This window comes from Ranitomeya imitator, chromosome 2 (genome assembly GCF_032444005.1).
Source record: "Ranitomeya imitator isolate aRanImi1 chromosome 2, aRanImi1.pri, whole genome shotgun sequence".
NCBI lineage: Eukaryota > Metazoa > Chordata > Amphibia > Anura > Dendrobatidae > Ranitomeya > Ranitomeya imitator.
In genome coordinates this window covers 809,901,682-809,925,842 of record NC_091283.1, presented here as the reverse complement: position 1 = coordinate 809,925,842, position 24,161 = coordinate 809,901,682, and the positions used below count along the sequence as shown (strand labels likewise).

At 47.3% G+C, this 24,161-nt stretch overlaps 1 protein-coding gene across 2 annotated transcripts in view; it reads left to right on the top strand.

Moving 5' to 3' along the window:
- SLK (STE20 like kinase) overlaps window positions 1-24,161 on the top strand; it is a 57,353-nt gene that overhangs the window by 27,582 nt on the left and 5,610 nt on the right. The window contains exons 7-14 of one of the 2 annotated variants that reach the window (XM_069753840.1): window positions 7,846-7,927; window positions 8,021-8,152; window positions 10,859-12,076; window positions 12,217-12,347; window positions 13,794-13,917; window positions 16,378-16,557; window positions 18,793-18,885; window positions 23,864-23,993. In XM_069753840.1, coding sequence (XP_069609941.1) covers window positions 7,846-7,927; window positions 8,021-8,152; window positions 10,859-12,076; window positions 12,217-12,347; window positions 13,794-13,917; window positions 16,378-16,557; window positions 18,793-18,885; window positions 23,864-23,993 — 2,090 coding nt within the window. The remainder of the gene's footprint in view (window positions 1-7,845; window positions 7,928-8,020; window positions 8,153-10,858; window positions 12,077-12,216; window positions 12,348-13,793; window positions 13,918-16,377; window positions 16,558-18,792; window positions 18,886-23,863; window positions 23,994-24,161) is intronic. The other variant, XM_069753841.1, reaches the window with a different exon arrangement.

Sequence of the window (24,161 nt, the reverse complement as noted above, 5' to 3'; positions counted from 1 at the left end):
AAAAAATAAAAAAAGTTACAGCTCGCAGAATATGGCAACATTTTTACTGTGTGATAGCAGAAAAAAAACAAAAAAATATATAAATCTGTAATCGCCCCGACCCTAAGAATAAATCCACCCCATCACTTATACCGCACAAGGAACGGCACAAAAATATTTATTATATTTTGTTTATTTCAGATTTGTTTATTTTACTTCCCAAAAATCGGAATAAGGCTCAGCTCACCTTTATCCTGCGTTCTCCGCTGAGCGCTTACGTCGAGGTTTCCATGTAAATTCTCCAAAACCGCAATGCAGACAAAACCCTGTATGGAACCAGTCACTTATGATGCAGATAGAGTCACTTTGGACTCTGTTTGGTCTCTGTTCCGGCAGTGTCCCATCATTTTAGGTGTCTCTTTCACATGCAAGTGGGGGCATCCATCTAAAAAGATGGATACCAGTGGAATCAGACAGCAAACAGAGTGCAGAGTTACCATAAAAACCCTAATTTATCCAACACAAAACCAGCCCCCACTCAGGTCCGTCATCTGTCACTGTGAATATTGGGGGTTCCTACGTTACTGATAGAACCAATACTCTGGAAAAGCGACATGGCTCCAACCCCCCCACCCCTATAAAATCCAGCTAAATCTGCGCTCCCAAGTCCAAACCCCCCTTTTTCTGAGCCCCACTGTGCCTAAACCACACTAAGGCCTCATTCTCTCGCTTTCTGCAGACTTTATGTCCACAGCTTCCGGAAATCTATTCATTCTTTTATTTATGCAAATTGCAATTTTGCACATTCCCCAGTGTTGAGAAAACCCTTTTGGAAGCAATTGCCTAAATTAGAGAAGCCCTTATTGTTTTTCAATGTTCACACATTCAGAGATCACATATAAAGCTGGACACATCTGAATACATTGCATAGGCAGGATTGGCAGATGCGACACTTAACCCGACGGATATAAACCAGAAATGATATAGTGTAATAAAATACCTGAAATCTCATTTTTAAACAGGTTGCACAGGACTTTTTACTCTGTCCCCTCATTGGGGGACACTGGACCATGGGTGTTATGCTGCTGTCCACTAGGAGGCGACACTATGAATAATCTGAAAAAGATTAACCGTGGCTCCTCCTCTGCAGTATACACCCTTGGACGGCGTCAGCCTTCTCCAGTTTTTGCTTGGTGTCGCAAAGGAGGCACACCTAAACCTTATTTTTTCTCAGTTTTTTCTGACAGAATTACAGATGAACAAAAGTGGGTCTCCTGCGAGACTCCCGGCATGGCTCCTTCCTCGGCCCCCTACTACAGGGTGCCCGGTTGCTGGTTCGAAGTCGAGAACCCCCCACCCCCCTTCCTTCCCCAATTCCTTTTGGTTTCTGGGTTGAGGTCGAGGCGAGGATAAAGCCCCCTGATGGTGACAGCAACACCCTCCTTAATCCCCCTCTGGGGGCATTAGGTTGAGACGCCTCAGGTAGGGCCTATACAGGCAGCACTCTGCAGCTCCCAGCAATGGGCCAGCACACGCGCCTGCATCCAGGGACCCCAGCCCAGCTGCGGGCTTCTGTCGGGGCCGGGGGGAGTGCAGGCAGGAATGGCACAATAGAGACATAGGGCTCCCTGCGCCCCTGTCTCTGCAGCAGCACCAGCTCTATACTGCCTCTGGGGGACCCCTCACAGGGCCCCTCCTTCCGCTTATAGCCCCCCCCGCTATCCTGCCTTTAAATCTGGGGGGGTCCGGTTCAGATCCGACCCCCTCCCGGACTTCCACGCCGGCCTGGAGCCTATCTGGGCATCAGGCATCTAGCTGAAGCCGCCGCCTCCTCTCCACCCTCCGGATGACAAATATGACACTCTACAGTGTCATAGAGGGGGCAGATCGATACAGAAAGGGTGCGTTTTTTACACAACCCTGCCGCCCTTTTTCAGCTCTCCACCCCCTTCTCTCCCTTCCTCTTCTTCTCAGCGGCCATTTCTGCTGCAGGACAAGGATTAACCCTGCATCTCCTGGTCAGCAGGACCAGGCCAGCCAGTCTCCGGGGGGCACAGGACTGTGGATCTTTGGCACTGGACCTAGGGGCAAACTGGTGGGGTAAGATCACAGCTGGGTTTTTTACTCGGCTGTGAATCCATATTCCCTATAAGGCTCCCCTATAGGTTCCTCTGCAAAGCCACCCCTGTAGGGTCCTCTGCATAGCCAGCCCTTCTGCACTCTGTGCACTATGCCGGCCAGGCAGGACTGCTATTATGCATTCTGCACAGCCTGCAGGACCACTCTCCCCAGTGGCAGGACGTACCCGCACTGCCAGGACTGCATCCAGACTACTGTGTCAGAGCCCCAAGAAGCCCCTGCCAATGCTTCGGTGCCTAATGCCACGCCGGAATGGGTCACTCAGATGTCGCAATCTATGACGCAGTCTATAGATCACCTAACCTCCACATTGCTTCAGGCTCTGCAGAGTCATGCCGCAGCTATGACTGCTACCCAGCAAAGGGAGAGCTTGACTCAAGGACAGGACGACCGTGGCACATCCACGTCTAGGTCAGGACGCAAGCAGACCCATAGGTCAAGTCCATCTGCGTCATCCCCTTCTAGGGAGAGGCACCGTAGTTCCAGGTCATCTAGACCATCCCCTTCCGGGGCAGACAATGCAGATCTCCGCAATCCTCGACCAGAGAAGGCCTCCGCCCCAGCTCACCCAGCAGGGGACGCCTCAGTGATACACAGGATTCGGAAGGCATCTGTGACTCCGACTCAGACAAGGAAACGGAGGGGTCCCTGATCCCAATCCGCTCTAGCAGTACAGCGTTAGTTGAGGACATAACCTCTTCCATCAATTGGGTGCTGGACATTTCTGATCCGCCACCAGAGGCCCCAGAACACAAGATTTCCTTTGAAGGAGCTCTGAAGCCGCCTAAATTTTTCTCCAACCACCCAGAGTTTAAGTCGATCCTTAAAAAGCAGCTCTCACAGCCTGAGAAAAAATTTGCTAATTGCAAATATCTGGAGGCAAGGTACCCCTTCCCACAGAAAGACACCAAGGAATGGACAGATCCACCCAAAGTGGACCCCCCAGTCTCTAGGCTAGCAGCACAATCCCTCCTTTCACTGCCAGATAGCTCAACCCTCGGGCGCAGCAGACCAGCAGGTAGAACGCATGGCTCATTCAATATTCGAGGCTGCAGGGGCCTCTCTGGCTCCCACGATCGCTTCAGTTTGGGCTGCCAAGGCCATTCTGGCCTGGGCCAAAAATTTACAAGCTGGCCTCCAAGCATCCGCTCCTGAGCTGTCGGACCAAGCGGTTCAAATAGCAGTTGTAGCAGATTACATGCTTCATGCAGCTCTGGATTCAGCAAGGGGTGTAGCGGGGATAGCATCAAACACCATCACAATTCGGCGTATCCTCTGGCTGCGGGAATGGAAAGCGGACGCAGCCTCAAAGAAGTCCCTCACGCACCTCCCCTACCTCAGTGGGCGACTTTTCGGTGAACAGTTGGACACGATGATATCCAACGCCACCGGGGGTAAGAGTACCTATCTTCTCCAACTGAAACCTAAACGCACTTACAAGAAGCATAACCAAACTCGATTCTGATCCTTTCGGAACTCCTCGGGCTGGTCCGTCTCGTGTCCAGCACAAAATCGTAACTGTTCCCCACACAGGGACAACTCACGATTGACGCAAAGGTCGGACAAGACCTGGCAGTCAAAAGCAGGCCAGTCAAAGCCCAGAGGAGGAAAATCTCAGACTTTCTCCAAATCATGACTCACAGACTCTGGAAGACACCACACCCATAGGCGGCTGACTTTTGCTCTTTCATCAAGTCCGGCTGCCTATTACAGAAGACAGGTGGGTCAGAGAACTAGTGTCTTCCGGATACAAAATAGACTTCAACTCCAACCCACCGGACCAATTCTTCCTCTCTCCCCCCAAAACCACCAGCCAAGGCTCGAGCCTTCCACCAAGCGATCTCCTCGCTTTTATAAGCAGGAGTCATAGTACCGGTCCCCACGGCCGAGCGCTTCCGAGGGTTCTACTCCAATCTATTCGTAGTTCCCAAGAAAGGAGGCAGCGTACGGCCCATACTGGACCTAAAACAGCTCAACAAATATGTATGGGTCCGTCACTTCCGCATGGAGTCCCTTCGGTCCATCATTGCATCCATGGAGAAGGGAGAATATCTCGCCTCCATAGACATACAAGACGCATATACCTATTGCACCCACCCTTCAGAGATTTCTCAGGTTTGCAATCGACCAGGACCACTACCAGTTCGTGGCTCTCCCGTTCGGACTCGCCACAGCTCCCAGAGTGTTCACCAAAGTCATGGCAGCCACCATGGACGTCCTGCACTCCAGAGACATAGTAGTCATTCCATACCTGGACGATCTACTTATCAAGGCTCCCACCTTCAAGGACTGCGAGCTCAGCGTCTCAATCACAATCGACACTCTGAGTCGCATGGGCTGGTTAGTTAACCTACAAAAGTCATCACCAACCCTGAGTCTGTCTCTGACCTTCCTGGGAATGCTATTCAACACCTCCAGGGGTCTAGTGCTCCTTCCCAAGGACAAGGCACTGGCTCGCACCCTCCTCCGCAAACCCCCTCGATCTCTCCGGTTTGCCATGAGAGTCCTCGGCAGGATGGGGGCAGCAATAGAAGCTGTCCCATTTGCCCAGTTTCACCTCAGGCCTTTCCAATTAGCCATCCTCAAGTCCTGGGACAAGAACCCATTCTCTCTCGACAGGGAGTTCCGGCTAACGTAGTCAACCAGGAGGTCCCTGCACTGGTGGCTCAAGCCAACCTCGCTAGCAAAGGGGAAATCCTTTCTCACAAGTCAATGGAAGGTTCTGACCACCGATGCGATCCTGACAGGTTGGGGAGCGGTGCACCTACTCCACAGGGCAAGTGGTCCCCAGTGGAAGCGACCATGCCCATCAACATCCTGGAAGTTCGTGCCATCCTCCTGGCATTGAGGGCCTTCAATCACTTACTGGCAGCCTCTCACATCAGAATACAGTCGGACAATGCCACGGCTGTGGCATATGTGAATCACCAAGGGGGGACCCGCAGTACCCAGGTGATGCGAGAAGTGTCACACATCCTCCACTGGGTGGAGGACACAGGGTCGGTTCTCTCGGTGGTCCACATTCCGGGTGTGGACAACTGGGAAGCAGACTTCCTCAGCCGACAAGGAATAGACTCGGTAGAGTGGCCTCTCCATCCTGAAATTTTTCGCCAGATCTGCCATCGTTGGGGGACCCCGGATGTGGACCTAATGGCATCCCACTTCAACACCAAGGTCTCCAACTTCATGGCCAGAACACACGATCCGCGGTCGCTCGGAGCAGACGCTCTGGTTCAGGACTGGACCCAGTTCCAGCTTCTGTACATTTTTCCACCTCTCTCCCTGATATCCAGAGTGGCGAGGAAGATCAAGCAAGAGGGAGTTCCAACCATCCTAATCGCACCGGACTGGCCCAGAAGTACACGGTACGCCGACATCGTACAACTTACAGCAGACGCCCCCTGGTGCCTCCCCGACCGCCCGAATCTTCTATCTCAAGGCCCGTCCTACCACCAGAACTCAGGGGCCCTCAATTTGACGGCGTGGCCCTTGAAACCTGGGTTCTAACCCAAGCAGGGCTCTCGCCGAACGTCATTAGGACCATGATCAGGGCACGGAAGCCAGCCTCTGCCAAGATTTATTACCGTACCTGGAAAGCTTTCTTTACCTGGAACGAATCTCGTGGCCAGACCCCATTCCCTTATTCCCTCCCCAAACTACTTGGTTTTCTACAATCGGGTCTGGAGGCCAGGCTGTCCCTGGGCTCGCTTAAGAGCCAGGTGTCAGCCTTCTCAGTGCTTTTTCAAAGGCGCATTGCTACCTGCGTATATATGTGTCTAGGACTGCTCCCTTCCGGAATTCTGATTCTCTTTTCCTTCTTCCGGAAGGCGGCTGCAAGGGTCTGCCAGCTTCCAAAGCTACCCTTGCCAGGTGGATCAAATCCACCATACAAGAGGCCTACTGCCTTAAGAATTCTCCTCTTCCAGCCGGTATTACGGCACACTCTACACGGGCGGTAGGGGCCTCCTGGACAACAAGTATGTAAGGCGGCCACTTGGACTAGCCTACACATGTTTACTAAATACTACAGAGTTCATACTCAGTCCTCAGCGGACGCGAGCCTGGGTAGACGGGTTTTGCAGGCGGCGGTGCCCCAAGTTTAGGGGCTTGTCTGCACAATATTCGTCCATTGCTTCCCACCCAGGGACTGCTTTGGGACGTCCAATGGTCCTGTGTCCCCCAATGAGGCGACAGAGTAAAGGAGATTTTTGTGTACTCACTGTAAAATCTCTTTCTCTTAGCCTCTAATTGGGGGACACAGCTCCCACCCTGTTGCCCTTTCCGGGCCGTTGTTACTGTTGAGTTCTCATATTGTTTTCTTGAGCTCGTACATAGTGGCCTTCTTATAGGCGTGGTTATGTTATTCATGTTACGTTCCTCCTAATGCTTTTGCACAAAACTGGAGAAGGCTGACGCCGTCCAGGGGTGTATACTTCAGAGGAGGAGCCACGGTTAATCTTTTTCAGATTATGCATAGTGTCGCCTCCTAGTGGACAGCAGCATAACACCCATGGTCCTGTGTCCCCCAATTAGAGGCTAAGAGAGATTTTACGGTGAGTACACAAAAATCTCCTTATTTTTTTACTACAGGTCTAAATGCCAAAAGTTAGGCAACTTCCTACCTGTTGTATCCTGCATCGGTTTGGAATTATCACTGACCGCTCCTGCCAGCAATTCAGCTACTCCAGATCAACAGAGCAGCTCTTCTTCCGGGTTGCTCTGTCAATAGGGCATGACTGATGACATAATGCTGATTGACAGCAGCCAGCTTCTTGCAGTTTGTTAGTTGGCTGTCAATCAGCATGACGTTGGCAGTTTCGTCCCATCAACAGAGCAGAAGAGAAGCCGCTGCTCTGTCAGCATGACATCAGCAGAGGCCGCTGAATCGCTGGAAGGAGCGGTCTGTGACTGATCTGTGCAGGCAGACATCGGCACCAGGCATAACTGGCAGGTAGATGAGGCACATTATTAAAAAAATAGCACAGATTACCCCGTTAATATTGGTGCACAGTTTTGGGTTCAGGAAGGGACTGCTGGAAAGAAGAAATGTCATAGGCTACTTTCACATTTCCGTCTTTCCTCTGCCGTCGCAATGCGTCGATTTTGGAAAATGCAGGATCCTGCAAAAAAATTAGCAGGATCCTGCACTTTCCCATAGACTTGTATTGGCGACTTATCACGACGGATGGACACACGTTTCGTCCGTCGTGCACTGGATCCTGTGGAATATGACGGGCCGTCTTTTGCAAAAAAGGTTCAAGGGAACGTTTTTCTGTACGTTGTATCCAGTGTTTCAGACAGCGCATGCCCAGCAGGAAATCTCACTCTCTTCCCTCACCCAGAATACAGACGGAAATGTGAAAGAACAATCTTCCGTCGGTACGTCTCGCTGACGCTTTGTGACGGGCGACTACCGACGCAAATGTGAAAGTAGCCATAGTTTTAAGGTTGAAAGAAAACACAAGTCCAACCTATAACCTGACATGTTGATCCAGAAGAAGGCAAGAGCCCCACGAGGAAGCTGCTAATTGTCCCATATCAGGAGAGAAATTCCTTCCTGACTCCACATACGGCAATCAGACTGGTTCCCTGAATCAATGCCTCATCCCTGCAATAATACCCGTAACGTCCTCTGTAAGGGTGTCTCAATATTAACGTAATTTAACACTATACAAAACGAACTGGTGTCATTGACCCACAATGAGATGTCACATATGTTTCCTGTAGGTCAAGAGACTTTAACGATTTTTTGAGAAAATGTCTGGAGAAGAACCTGGACTCTCGATGGACCACCGCTCAGCTACTGCAGGTAACACAGGCATAGGCTCTACCTGCCCTAAATGATGAAGGTTTTGTATGAAGAGGATATAATGTAAAGCTGATACAATCTCTTTCCCTGCAGCATCCATTCGTATCTGTGGTGAACAGCAACAAACCCGTGCGAGAGCTGATCGCAGAGGCCAAGGCCGAGGTCCTGGAGGAAGTGGAAGAGAGTAAAGAGGAAGATGAGGAAGAGGAGCCGGAGAGCTCCTTGGTTAGTGGTTTAGTTTTTTTCTTATATTTTGTGTATCACCTTCTAGTTAGGTTTCTGATTGTGTGTGGTCCCTTAGTATCAGCCTATGCGCTCATATTCTGAGCCCAGATCATCTGACTATGACCCCATTTACTAAGCGTTATGAAGCATACACTCGGACATTACATGATGGCTTCATTTTTTTTTCACTCTATAGGAACCGTAGTCTACCACCCTTTTCCTATGGAGAAGGACACATAAGAAAAAAAAATGGCCGACATACGCCACTGACATCTCAGTGGTTTTCACATTGGAGAATACTCCAAAGGAAGCATAATATAAAATAAACCGTGAACAGAGACTTAAAGGATCAATCACAAAGGAAACATTTATTTTATTTCATTGATTATATAGCGGCAACATATTCTGCAGCGCTTTACAGACATTATCATCGCTGTCCCCATTGGGGCTCACAATCTAGATTCCCTATCAGTATGTCTTTGGAATGTGGGATGAAACCGGAGAACCTGGAGGAAACCCACGCGAACACGGGGAGAACATACAAACTCCTTGCAGATGTTTTTGCTTGGATTTGAACCCAGGAGCCCATCAAATCATTGAGTGACTGTGCCACGATTTGGGGGTCTCATGTCTAATATACAGATGAAATAGCAGTGCTCATGCATGGCTCCATTGCTTTTTATTCCTTGCTAGAGAGCTGGTTGTGTCTGCACAGCGTCAGTGCTTGGGAACAAATGGGAAATGCACAAACAGGCCAGCAAGTGTTCCTGTATAAACGGAGCCAGGCATGTAACCTGTAAGCAAACAACCTAATCTATATGTAAATACTTGGGATTTCAGAAAAGTAATGACCTGGAACACAAAGCTGTTTACCCATCCACCCATCACAGACTCATTTCCGCTCTTGTGTATAGAGCAGGCCATTATTCCTCTGCATTGCAGTAAGCTCGGCCTGTTGAGTAAGCTATGCCTGTGTGGTTAGCTCGGCCTGTATGGTAAGCTCGGCCTGTATGGTAAGCTCGGCCTGTATGGTAAGCTCGGCCTGTATGGTAAGCTCGGCCTGTATGGTAAGCTCGGCCTGTATGGTGAGCTCGGCCTCTATGGTAATATCGGCCTCTATGGTAAGCTTGGCCTGTTTGGTGAGCTCTGCCTGTATAGTGAGCTCGGCCTCTATGGTGAGCTCTGCCTGTATGGTGAGCTCGGCCTGTATGGTGAGCTCTGCCTGTATGGTGAGCTCGGCCTGTATTTGTGAGCTCGGCCTGTGTGGTGAGCTCGGCCTGTATGGTGAGCTCGGCCTGTATGGTGAGCTCGGCCTGTATGGTGAGCTCGGCCTGTATTTGTGAGCTCGGCCTGTGTGGTGAGCTCGGCCTGTATGGTGAGCTCGGCCTGTATGGTGAGCTCGGCCTGTATGGTGAGCTCTGCCTGTATGGTGAGCTCGGCCTGTATTTGTGAGCTCGGCCTGTGTGGTGAGCTCGGCCTGTATGGTGAGCTCGGCCTGTATGGTGAGCTCGGCCTGTATTTGTGAGCTCGGCCTGTATGGTGAGCTCGGCCTGTATGGTGAGCTCGGCCTGTATTTGTGAGCTCGGCCTGTATTTGTGAGCTCGGCCTGTATGGTGAGCTCGGCCTGTGTGGTGAGCTCGGCCTGTGTGGGGAGCTCGGCCTGTGTGGGGAGCTCGGCCTGTGTGGCGAGCTCGGCCTGTGTGGCGAGCTCGGCCTGTGTGGCGAGCTCGGCCTGTGTGGCGAGCTCGGCCTGTGTGGCGAGCTCGGCCTGTGTGGCGAGCTCGGCCTGTATGGTGAGCTCGGCCTGTATTTGTGAGCTCGGCCTGTATTTGTGAGCTCGGCCTGTATGGTGAGCTCGGCCTGTATGGTGAGCTCGGCCTGTGTGGTGAGCTCGGCCTGTGTGGTGAGCTCGGCCTGTGTGGTGAGCTCGGCCTGTGTGGTGAGCTCGGCCTGTGTGGTGAGCTCGGCCTGTGTGGTGAGCTCGGCCTGTGTGGCGAGCTCGGCCTGTGTGGCGAGCTCGGCCTGTGTCTCGGAGTCTTAATTAACCATCTATAGGCTGGAATCACGTGTACTGTTTTTGATGAATCCAAAAGTGCATCTACCAAAGAGAAGTAGGAGTCCTTGCTTTATATTTCCCATTCTTTTCATACCTTCTCTTGACTTTGGTTCATAAAACTGCATCACAAAAATTATAAGAGTAATTCCACCCTCAAAGGTATTGTCCAGAAGATTTTCTTAGGATAAGCTAATGCTGTACATCCACTAATCGGCAGAACACTCATTGGAGTAACACCTGGCAAGGTGCTGCTCATACAGATGAACCAGGTCCAGCAGCTGAGCCCCAGGGAGCGGGCGGTCAGTGCAATTTGCATACTTCCGGCCACATTCCGACTAGACGTGTCCGGCATCGCTCAATACACTTGCATTGAGCGAATCAGCGCATGTTTATGTGGCACGTGACTGCATGTAGGCAAGTTGTATACTTATGTAACATGGACAACTCTCGGAATACACTGTTTATTTAACCACTGATGTGCATTATAAATAATGTCATCCTCGTAGTAACATTTCAGCTTCACTGTGCAGTCTTTCATTATATTTGTGGGATATTTGAGGTTCCTTATCGTGTTTGCACCCCGCCCACAATGTATCATGGTGCTGCTGCTATGATTCTAAACTATTTCTGTTAACATTCCCTTTCTTTAGCCTGTTCCAGACAGTAAAAGGGCTTCCTCGGACCTCAGTATTGCCAGCTTGGAAGAAGACAAGCTTTCCCAAAATGCTTCAACTCTTGAACCTGTTTCTGAAACAATTGTGCCTCCTTCAGTAGAAAATAAAGTCTCTGAAAAGGAACCAAAGAAGGAGAAAGTTGAGGAACCTCCTAAAGACAAGAAACCGGTTAGTCCAGATGTCATCAAACAGGACATTGAAGTTCCTAGCGTCGACAAAACAGTACTACCCGACAAAAAAGAGGAGGCCGCTGTACCGGTTTTGGAAGCAACTATTGATCCTAGCAAACCGGCACAAGAGCCCTCACTACCAGAAAAAGAGGCTGAGGAGAAACCCGAAAAGAAAGAAGATGGGCCTTCTTCTGAAGTTAAGGAAGGTGTTCTTGAAACACCTGAGAAAAAAGAAATGGAAAGTGTTGAAGAAAGTAAAAAATCCGATGCTGTATGTGAACCAGGAGAAAGCGGGATTCCTGAGACTAAGAGTGAGACACAGGAGACCCCAGAAGTGCTGAATGAAAAGTCAGAGAGTGAAGTTAAAGAAAACGGTACAAGTGATTCCATATCAGACACAAATGTAAGTGTGGAGATTTTGGAGGGTCCCAAAGTGTCAGAACAAGTACAGGACTCTAAACAAGAACCTGATGCGAAAGCAGAATCTTCTGAAAATCCTCCTGTAAATGATGAACCCCAGGAAAGTCAAGAAAATGCTTCAGGTGATATCACAGTCATTCAAGATGAACAGCAATTACCAGAAACCACCGATCAAGTCAATCACATCACTAAAGATGAAGTAGTCGTGACTCCATCACCGGAGGTGGTAGAAGATAAGAAGCCTGAGAACGACACTCCAGTTCTTCCCGAACCTGAGAAGGAATCTCCCACAGTTCCTGATCTTGGTAAAGAACCATCTCAAAGTCAACCTCAGGACAATGCTGTAAATGATAGTGAAGGTACTACCAGCTCAGAAACGGAGACTCAAGCCAACGTGCCCAGCATCAGTGTTATCTCTGCAGAAGGCGAAGAGAAGGAAAAAGCGAAGCCTGAGACCTCTCCTTCTGGAGAAGCTGAAATTCCGAAAGAAGTGGATTCAGATTCTGGAACGGGATCTACTGCCGACAGTGGAAGCATGGATCTAAACTTGTCTATATCCAGCTTCCTGACCAAGAATAAAGAGTCCGGCTCGATCTCTATACAGGTAAGGCTTCTTCTAGAGCCAGGGGCTTCAGCTTCTTCTCACCTCTTTATCTGCCAGTGCTCATCCACTGACATACAATGTCTGTGATGCTTTATATGCAATATTTTACAGCAATTCTCACTTTGTAAATTGTTGACTAGGATACCAGACGGCAGAAAAAGACGCTGAAGAAGACTCGCAAGTTCATTGTAGATGGTGTGGAAGTGAGTGTCACAACCTCTAAGATCGTGACGGATAACGACGCCAAGAGCGAAGAGATGAGATTCCTCCGGTATGGACTCTACACATTACATTTCGCTCCCTTGTCTTCTCGCTCCGACTGATTTTTAAGCCGATTTATTTTTCCTAACACATTCGTTTGTATCCAGAAAAGTTACAGGGGTCTCTTATATGATTCTGGGCCAACACACTGCATTTTTTAATATATGTATACCAGAAAATTAATATAAATACATGGTAGAAGTGCAGGCCTCCACAAAGCTGGCAGCAGGGATTTCAGTTTGTGGCACATGAACAGCCTAAGATAAGTGAATTTTATGAAGAAGTGTTGGCCTCTTAATACTTTTTCCATCTCTTCCTCCAAGAGGCTTTTCTTAAAGTCTTTCTCATAATTTGTTTGGAAACCCTTAAAAAGATCTCGTGCTTGTGGAGTCTTAAAAGCAATGCTTCATAGTGAGAAATATGCAAATTGGCCATCTTGCTCAACGAAAGGAACACTCTCACAAGTACCACGTAGGCAAGGTGGCTACTAAAGAACTGATTCGCAGGACCCTGGTCAGTTCTCCGTGGACAATTGACAAGAGTCCTGCAAACCACCTCTTTGGTGCCGCCATCAGCGGCTGCTCTTACGATTAGCCGGCCTGGCACAACGTCATTGTGAGAGCATGACATACGCACCGGGTGCCAAGCCGGCTAAATAAGAGTGGACATGGAATACCGACATGGCCGCTAATCCAGGGCCCTGCCAATGTATTTTCTCTGTTAGCTACCCTATAGCGTTCAACTCTTTAAAGGGAACCTGTGATGTAAAATAATCACTTTAAGGTCCACTTTACTAAAAGTGGACATCCCTTTTAACTTTCACATCAATAATAAATTACCATACCAATGTGAACAACATTTATGAATGTGCATTAATAATATGGTGTTATGTCTACTTTGTATTTACTTTGTATAACCTGCTGCAACAAAAAACTCTGAAAATAATAATGACCCATGTCCAGGCTCATTGACGTTGCTTGATTGAGGCTGTACATTCCAACATGTACGTTATTCGTATCTGTATACAGTGATGGCGTGGATCTGATCTCTGGTAATGTCACTGATCCTGAGAATAAAGAGGCCCTGATTGAGGTCTGCATCCCCTCCTGAGCCGTCTCTGCCCAGCGCCACTCTCTGGCACCTCGTCAGGAGGGCATTGTAGCAGCGCTGCACACCTTCAGTCTCAGGTTCCCAATAGTCAGACCCACACCCCCATAAACTGACGGCAAATTTCAGTAATACACTAGTGTCCCCATGACCCCAGATTGGGTAGGTTGCTGTGACGTGTATACGGCAGTGCGCAGTGAATGTTGTAACCTTGTGGTTAAGCCGACCGTTTCCTGCAGCAACAGCAGCCGCCTGTCTGATCTCACAGTGAGGAGGCAATTGTATAATTGGCAGCGATTGTAAGATGCTGGCGGACAGTCTGTGATTCACGGCTTTTGATTTCCTGTAGGCGACAAGAGCTGCGGGAACTGCGGCTGCTGCAGAAAGAGGAGCAGAGAGCGCAGCAGATCCTCAGCAACAAACTGCTGCAACAGCGAGAGCAAATCTTCCGAAGATTCGAGCAGGAAATGACGGTGATTACCTTCTCTACAAAGAAATGATACAAGCCCTGCGCATTTACAGTGAATATTCTCACCTATAACTCACCTGCTGAATCCTCGCTGGGGAAAATGAAAGTTAAACCATAGGCCACACTCCCCATCATTAATGACATATCATCACATAGAATCATTTGGCGTCACATGATCATATTTAAAGGGACCCTGTCACCAGGTTTGACCAATATGAGATAAGACCTTTCACCTGATATAGAGCATTCTATAATGCTGTATATCTGCCCCCAACCCAACCTGAAAGGCAAGAAAAGCGCTTTTATTATACTCACTTGCGGGGCGTTCCAGTCCGAGGGGTTTCGTTGGTCTTGGTCCGGCGCCTCCCCTCTTCTTGTGATACCGTCCTCCTTCTTGCCCATGTGTATGACGCGTTCCTACATCATGCACACAGTACAAAGTACTGCAATGCACATGTACCGGGAAACGCCAAAGAGTCCCTGATGTGCGTGCACTGCAGTACTTGACTCTGCGCTAGTCATCCCAGAGAAGTACGCCTGCGTAGGAGCGCAATGTCGGAATGACGTTGGCCGCGTCATCCACACCAAGCAAGAAGGAGGACGGCATCACAGAAAGAAGGGAGGCTCCCGATAAAGACCAGCGACATACCTCGGACCAGACCGCCCCTCAGGTGAGTATAAGAAAAGCTCTTTTTCTTGTCTTACAGGTCGGGTTGGGGGCTTATATACAGCATTATAGAATGCCGTATAGCTGCCCTGAATCGTGATAGCTGTATCTCATCTCATATCAGTCAAACCCGGTGATCGTTTCCCTTTAAAGGGGATGTTTAAAAAAAACACGTGGGATGACTCATCAGTCACTGGCAGCTTACCTATATGGAGAGAAATAGAGATGCTCATTCGAAGCAAGGGACTAAATAATCTACAAGTTATTCCTGCACTTTAATCCTACAGAAAACATGGAGGCAATGTCCACAATATATATAATCATATCAAAAAATGCATTTAGACAATGCAAGGCATAAATACATTTAACAAAAAAGTAATTTTAAAAGTAAAAAAAACAGGAAAGGCTCAGGTGTGTAGGACAGCATCTCATCCAAAGTGTATCAGGGTGGTTTATGGGCCCGGAAATTACCCTGTCATGATGATTGCCTTTCAGTGTTTAGTGCATACACAATACAACTGATGCGACACCCATTAAATATAATGTGCTCTCACACACAATGTGCAGATGTAATAACAATTATAGAGAACATCAAACTTTTCAAAACACGTGGTCAGTGACTACAGCATAGCGCACATGGAAAATGGTGTACCTCCATCCACTGAATGAGTACAGGTAGTGATTGACGTAAGACTCACCCATCTACTACCTGTATGATGAGCCGTCCTGTGCAGCCCCTATCATTGTGTCTCACTAAGGCTACGTCCCAGGTCACACGGCCAAAGATTGCTGCATGCCGCTGCCACATCGAACCACAGTGCAAGTGAATTGGGCCATATTGTGACCCACAAGGTGCCGCAGCAAGCAAGACGCAAAAAATCCACCTACTTCTGCTATTTGTTTCCCGTGGTCGCAATCCAGCCCCATTCACTTACATTATGCTGTGATTTAGCACTGGCCTACAGCAATTTTTGGCCGCACCACCCCTGTTATGGACAAAGTCGCCCTGTAACCCCAGCCAAATTCAGCCGCACTTCTAAGCTGTACGTCTCAAAAATGTGGTTCCACCAAACTCTTTTTTCTGAGTTTTTTTTAATTCACTTTTTATGCTTGGGGGGGGGGAGGGGAAGACATATGTCTAACAAGTTCAGCCAATGAGATTTTATTACTTCCATAATGCAGAATCCAGTTTTTTTTCCCCCTCTCCTGATCACAAGTGTCAATCAAATGGATCAAAAATCAGAACAAAAACTTTACATTTCTGCAAAAGTGTCTAAGTTCTTTTTGAAACCATCAAATTATTCCCGTCCGTAAATTTTGATTGGCTTATAATAAATATTTGTAAGGCCGTGTGCAACAATCATCTTTTCACTGCGCCCGGAATTCTGCCTGAAAAGGCACATAATCGCCCCATGAAATGAACATAATGCAGCGCAATGGCAAAAATACAGTTCTCTATTAACCCCTTCAGTCTTTGAAACCCCCAAGGCGATTCAAATGAAGTGACATGCTGAAGAATCAGGTGGCTTCTGCTTGCAAGCTGGCTTCTGCTTGCAAGCTGGCCGTTCTATGAGATTGAAGAGCACAGTAGAGATTGAATGATGGCAACGGCACCTTTTATAAAGACAAATTGTGAAATTAATCTGCAAAGAAAGTTTGAAAAGTGACAGATAATGCACAAAGAGGTGTCTCTCTTTCTCCCTTGGCCGGTGAGATGTTCTCAGGGACACACAGCTTCATGCGTGTTTGATTTTTCCATTTTGAATGAACTTAAAAAAAAATGTGTTCTCTTCCTAGAACAAGAAGCGGCAATATGATCAGGATATAGAAAACCTGGAGAAACAGCAGAAACAGACCATAGAGCGGCTGGAGCTGGAGCACACCGTCCGCCTGAGAGATGAAGCCAAGCGGATCAAGGGGGAACAGGAGAAGGAGCTCTCCAAATTCCAGAATGTGCTGAAAAACAAAAAGAAAGAGGTAAGAGGGCCGCTGGGTTCATAGATCGAGATGTCGGTGCTCTGAAAAGTTTTTTGACTTTTTACATTGAAACCTCTTTTTACCATGAATATGTCCCTCTTCATGATTCCACTTGTTAAAGGGATTATTCCTAACAATCGAGAATTCTCCCCAACCGTTCTATAGACTTTGAATGGATCAGTAGCTTGTATGATGGAGTGCTGCTCCGTTCAGTCAGGGAATGGTACCGCCATTATTGTAATTGGTGGGGCCTCCATCAAGCAGACAAAACACTTATCCTTTAGGGTTTCCCATTAGATTCTAGGAAACCCCTTTGACACGGAGTGGACCTCCAGCTTGTATTAGCCCTTTGTGTCCACCTTGAATAGAAAAAAGCCCCTAATGGCTGTATTGCTCTGCATTATTTCATATTTATTATGATTATCTGGGCATAAAGCCACTAATCATCCGATTGCTTCAGGTCCAGATGCTGTGACCTAGCAGCTCATCTGTACAGCGACCTCTGCAGGGGAAATGGGGTATTACATGACATTCGAATGAATTACCCAATAATACAAGGTTTTGCCAAGGCCTCTATAATCGGAGCCAGATAGATAGATAGATAGATACATAGATAGATAGCTAATGAGAGGTAGATCTACGGATAGATAATAGATAGATAATAGGTAGATGGATAGAAGAAATAATAGATAGATATGAGAGATAGATATGAGAGATAGATAGAAGATACATAGATATGAAAGATAAATAGATGGATAGATAGAAGAAATAATAGATAATAAATAGAAGAAATAATAGATAGATATGAGATACTAGATAGATAGATATTATAATTGTTTCTACTCTGCAGGTCAATGTGAGATGTATTTTATTAGAATATATGTAATACCTCATTGAAATGAATGTATTTTAATGCCGTTTATTTGTATACCTGCAATAATGTGATATCTTATTTTCCTCTCCGCTCTGACTTGCGTTTTGAGTCTTTCTTGAGCTTTTGACTTGGTGGTTGGGCCCTGCGCTCTGGTGACAGCGGATATTTATCCCGGTACTGACCGATGGGTCTATGGTGGTTGGTTATTACTCTGCTGGACCTGTTTAACATATCGTAAGAGATTTCTATTAGAGTTTTCTTATTTTTCGCGCAGAATTTGGACACAGTTTTAGACTTTTGCCCATCTGTCGGCACGCTTCTTACCACTGCGAAACGTCTTTCTCGCTTTGCTGAATTGTTTGTTACTTTGGGTGTGAGCAGTTTTCCATTTTCTCGCACTACGAGTTCACATTTTACACAAAACCCTAATAAAATAGTCAATGAACTTATCAACAAATGATACTTAAGGGGCAATGGATTTTAAGGTCCATAAAGTTGTTGGAAACGTCTGGGACATTATTCTAATGTGTCCTGATTATATTAACCACGACACGTCTAGCATCTTATAACCCGCAGGTACAGCGGGATCAGGAGTTCCAATAATGGCTCCACCTTAAGATGAATGACGGTCACTTACCTTGGAGCAAAAATGGAAATATTCCTAAGAAACAACTATGGAAACTTTAGCATCTTTTATTTAGTACATGACATATATTTTTGTGAAAATAATGCTGTCATTTTTATGCATTTTTCTTCTACAGCTTGCATATATTATAGTACATTGCAAGCTGCTCTATGACAATAACTCCAAGAGCCAGACCCCCTGCCGTCTCAGTTCCCAGCCCCTGAGATGACCGGAAGCTCACATCTATCTGATCATATCAAATCAGGACTTCGATCATGTTTAGAAGGAAGCAGAAGCTGCTGGGTACTGAGCTGACCATTGGCCCAGGTGTCATTTTTGCCACTGAACTGCATTGAGCAGCTTACAGTGTCCCGTAATGCATGCAAGCTGCACAAGCCAAACGGTTACATTTTTGGAGAATCCATGAACAGAAATTGATTTCTAGATGATAGATCCATGATTTGAAGCATTGTACGCGCATCATTAACCCATCACACATATAAAAATCACCGATTGTATGCCCCTTGATAAGACAGGGCACTCATGTAGGTACATGTAACCTTTCCATGGCCGTTGCTTGACTAAACAGCATGAACCTCTCTGCTATGTGAAATGTCACCCATAGAGGTTACAGCCTCCGGCATCTGTCACGTGGTGGTGCGGCTTTTACTCTTCCTCACGCGCTTGCTCTTGAGAAAAGGGTCCCATTTCCCCACCTTCTGCATGCTTACACTAGGTAATAAATGAAGTGGAGAGAGCACCTAAAGAGCTGCGAAAAGAGCTTATGAAACGCAGGAGAGAGGAGCTTGCACAATCCCAGTACGCGCAGGTAACCGCCGACGCTTTATGCTACTAAACCTAGAACAGTCGCCTAATGCCGTCCTGATCATCGTGTAGTGACGTCAAGTCATCTGTCAATTAACACCTCGTGTCCCACTAACACTGCTGGTTTCTGATCTACTAACACCGTATAGAAATATGTTGTCCGCCTCCACAGCAGGTTGCGCAGACTTGTTGGGGTTGAGCTGTCGCAGTTTTGCTTTGTCCGGTATGTAACAGGTAGGTTGTCCTAAAGGACCATGATGTTATTGCAGGCGTTCGCCATTCAGAAAGGCATGGTGGAGACCTGTCATACCGAGCCTTCTACAGGCAACCATGCTGGGAGAGTAACTGCACTGTCACAAAACTTTCAACAGGTCGTGGAAGTTTTGATCAGTGGTCGTCCAGTTACTAAGACCCCAACTACTGACAGAAAGAAGACACAAAAACATTTGATTATAGGGAGAAGGGAGCGGTGTCTCCCAAACATCTCAATGGACCTCATGTAAAGGCTCGGTCTATCTTCGCCTCCACTCTCTTTAGCAGCTTTAGCCTGGCTGGTCTATCTTCGCCTCCACTCTTCAGCAGCTTTAGCTTGGCTTGCGCACACAATCGTATTGCACAACTAAAATCAGCAGGGTGCGGCAAAGGATAACACGGCGCGCCGTCCCTAGTCCTGCTGGTTTCAGCTGCGCAGCGCGATCTTGTGCACAGGCCAAGCTAATTCTGCTGTAGAGAGAATGATGGCGTGGCCCACTACAGGGACCGGCCCTTCTGGCGTTTGCCAGAAATGCCAGATGGCCAGTCCGACCCTGCCTGTGGATGTCATGGCACGTTTTACCCTTTGCCTCTTGTTTTGCAACTAGATCCACATCGGTAAATGACTCAGCGGTAGATTTACGTTTGTAGCTGAGATGATATTTGGGAATGTCCCCTAATGTACATGGATGCCTCGAAAGTCATTTCTTAAGGCGCTGCAGTGGGTTCCCCATCTGACTGGTTAGACTAGAACTACCAGATGATAAAGTTGATTCCTCTATTCAGTCGCAATATCAATACCTCAATAATATGACTTAGTGAAAGTGTCATTTATGTCCCGCTGGGTGCAGCCTCTCACTCTGTGGCCCTTATATTCTGATCCGCAGGGGGTCGCCCAGGTTATGGTTCAGTCTTTTCAGCTTTCATCTTGTACGCTTTTCAACGCTCAAATGCAAGATGTAAGTGCTGCATGGCAGGATTAGGTTTGGAGTTGACTTTTGCATGTGCGAGTGCAGTGAACACGAGCTTATATATGGATTTGTATTTTTTTTTCTCATCACTGAAGTCTATTCAATGGAAATTTTACCAAAAAAAACTTGACAATTACATTTCAGAAAGGTATGTGTAGATCCAGTACAAACAGCAATATAATCCTGCTGGGAATTAGTTTTTTTTATTGAGGTTATTACTGTAGTGATGAGCGTATGTGCTTGGATAGGGTGCTATCTGAGCATGCTCATGTGTTAACCGAGTGTCTTCGGCATGCTCAAATAATATGTTCGCCACCTCGCACATGCATGTATCGCGGCTGTTCAACAACACATGCAGGGATGGCCTAACAAACAGGCAACCCCTGCACGAGTTTTGCGGATGTTCGAGGCATGCAACCACGGAGACTCAGACATATTTTTCGAGCACAGCAATAACACTCGGTTAGCACCTGAGCATGCTCAGATAACACCTTATCCTAGCACATTAGCTCATCACTAGTTATTAGAAATCTGGCACAAAACCTATATGGTGACGTGTAAGACTAGGAGATATTGAACTGTTTGGGGGACAGAAGCGCACACAGAGCGGTGTCGCCCAGTAAGGATAGTGACAGGCGGGAGTATGCGCTCACCTAGCGGTGTTGTGTTAAGGCGCGACACCTGTAGACGCGTGTAACTGCTGCTGCACAGTTGCTGGAGGAGAAAAACTTCTTCCAGATGATTAATAGTAAAGGAGGATGATATCGTGTTGAACGAATAAAAGAGAAGCTCTTTGTGTTCCAAAACGGTTCTTTATTGCCCTAAGGCTTTTCGGCACCGGAACACAACTTTCTTCAATTAAAAAGCCATTTTTATACCTTGACAAAGGTGCTGGTCCGGTGCCGAAAGGATTCCCATTTATCGCAACGCAGCCCGTTCAACGCCATATCCTCCTCTACTATTACACTGGGGAATGTTGGCCGATAGTAAGCATCCAACCCTCACATCCAATAGTTTTAGTGTTGTGTATTGCCAACTGATATTGTTCCAATTCGGATTTATTTTGCAGGGTCGGGGCCAGTGATAGATATTACCGTTTAGCTCTAAAGTAAGGACACAATGGCAGGTGGTGACATATTTTGTTTGTGAGATGGTCAGTACCACTAGAGGAGTTGTCACATTTTTTTAGATGAGCGAAGTTACTTGCAACTGATCGGGTCAGTGTAATCCTGCAACTGATCGGGTCAGTATAATCTTGCAACTGATCGGGTCAGTATAATCTTGCACCTGATCGGGTCAGTATAATCTTGCACCTGATCGGTGTCCATGCTGGTACTTCTGCTGTGAGAGAGGGAGAGAGAGCTGCCTCCTGTACTCTGAGCTGACACATAGCTGCCGTAGAGATGAGACTATAGGGAATATTGGAGAGGAAAAAAAAGAAAAGATCGATTGGATTGGGGCAAATTTTTCACTTTATTTTTGTCTTTACAATAAAAGGCTTCATAATGAACAAAGCTCACTATGGTGGGGAAGATCAATTCAGTGAGTTGTCATGAAGATTGTAATTGCTGCTGTATCCGGAGATGTCAGAAATCGCAGTGATCGCTCACTAAGCAGGATGGCGTGGGTGTAAGGATTGTGGAGCAGTTTCACGCAGGGCTCGCAGCCTGTTATTACCCGGCCCTCGCATTTCCATTGAACAGACTTCATGCTGGAGATGCCGTTTGTCTTCTCCCTTTCAGTACAGAACAATCTGCGCGTCTGTACCGGAAGCGTGAAAGTGTGCCGTGTTCCCCTCCTTATGTATAATCTGTCTATCCTAAAAGAGAATACCAAGCCTAGGTTATAGCAGCAGCCCAACTAATATAATGCTGGCTGGTGGTAGAACTATGAATCTCCTTTAAGCAGAATTCAAGACCCTCATGCACATTCAATGAAAGTCGCTTAATCCCACTGATTTGGGGATCGGACCACCATCTGATGCGTACGGGGTTTTGCCAACTCTACCCCCCTATAGAAAATGTCAGGGGTGGGTAAAGATTGGCGGTTGGAATATTAATGACTGATCCTTTTAGTTTCCAGGTAGAATAAGCCACTGCCAGGTTTGTTGGGCAGCTGCTTTCTCTTCTCCCTGTAGAACACACATGGGGCTGCCGATTCATCAAATTTTTTACGCCACAAAAGTGGCATAAACGCCTTGAAAAGTTTTCAACTTTGAGTTGTGCAAAAAGTTTTTTGACTCTCGGCGGTTTCACGCCACTTTGGATCAGCACCGCCAAAATGGGTGGAGCTGTGAAGGGGGCAGGAAGGGGCGTGGCCTCATCCACCCAGCCCATTCTTGAAAAGTGCAGGCGTTTTTAGGCCAGGGAGGCTGCTCCAGTTCCACTCAGAAGAAGCTCCTCTCAATAAATTTGGTGACTCTTCTACTCCATGAGTCTGACGTAGCACAGGCTTGCACTACGCTAGTCTTGGTGAATCGGCCCTGTGAGCTGCTAGCCAAGCCCCTGTGTGTGGGGGAGTCAGGGAAGATTGCTGTCTGGCAAGAGAACATTCGGCCAACAGCGATCTCATACAAGGCCAGCTTTAGGTAGCTCGCTGCTGTCCGAGCGCTCACGTGCTTCACTATGGGGAGAGTGGAGTCATCCACTGCCAGACTCCTCTGCCACCGGCTTATCTGCCTGGTCATCATTCCCCCGACTTCATCTATTGGGTAAATTCAGGAGGCCCCGGTGTACTTTAGATGGTGGGTCCTACTGAAAGTGTCCTACACAGAGTTATAGGGGTTGTGTCATCTTATTATATGTGTAAAATTGCAAATTGCTTGTGAAAAGTAACTTTATCTCCGTTCTCAAGAATGGAGGGATTTCTAATTCTGTAGTTTACAGCTTGTTGCCGGGGTCACCGGCCACCTCAGGGGTTGCCAGTCTCTTAGGCAAGGAGTGGCGTTTGCTTCACAGCTTCTCTCCTGTAGATAGAAAAAACGTGAAACGAACCCTTTTAAAGGGGTTAACTGGTGAAAACAAGTTATCACCTGTTCATGGGATAAGTTACATTGTATTGATCAGTGGAGGTTCGACCACTGGGACCTGCACTGATCAGCAGAATGGTGATTTTTTTTTTTTATCTCCGACCACCACTCCATTCATCCTCTGTGAGGCTGCAGGAGAAATGCGAGTGCAGCGCTCGCCAGCCCCATAGGGAATGCATGGAGCAGTGCTCGGGCATGCCACCCCATTCTAAAGGAGATTGAAGCGTCCTTTTCTGCCGATTGATGCTGGTCCCAGCAGCCGGACCCCACTGCTCAATATTTTATCAATTGCCCTCTGGATAGCTGATAGCTTGTCTTGTTTAACCCCTTTAATGTTATGCTTATTGCTTTATTAGAAGTCCTTTTCTGATTTATTTAATAAGAAGATCTAAGAATTAAAGTAACTTTTGCAATAGATTATTTTAAAAGAAAAGCAAAGAAGAAGGATTGGGCATGTTGGAGTCAATATGCCTGATCCTTTGTACTTCAGGGCATTACAGACCGTGGGATCCAGACCCGATAACGCACCCAAACAGCTGTCCTTGTTTCTTGTATCTTTTAAAGGTTCCCAATGATTTTGCATCGGTGATGATTTGCTTAGTTTTGTGCAGTGTCCTTGGGTGATTTTTTGGGGAGTGACAATACCTGCGTGCTGTGCCACTGACCTTTTACCAAACGAGGCAACAACTTGTTTCATAATGAAGTATTAATTAGGATGTAATTTGACCCAGGAACAAGAGTTTGTGCTAAAGCAGCAGCAGGAGTTGGATGGATCCCTGAAAAAGATCATTCACCAGCAGAAGATGGAACTGGCCACCATTGAGCGCGACTGCCTGAGCCGTAAACAGCAGCTCATGAGAGGTGGGTACATATTTTATGAGAGGTGGGTACATTATTTTTACATGTCCGTTATTTTTAGATAATAAAATTGCAAAAAAGTTTCAGTCTCCAATCTTCAGCCCTTCATCCATTTTCGGACCACCTAAAATACAGTTTGCAGGCTGGTCACTGTTTCAGATTTTTCTCTGG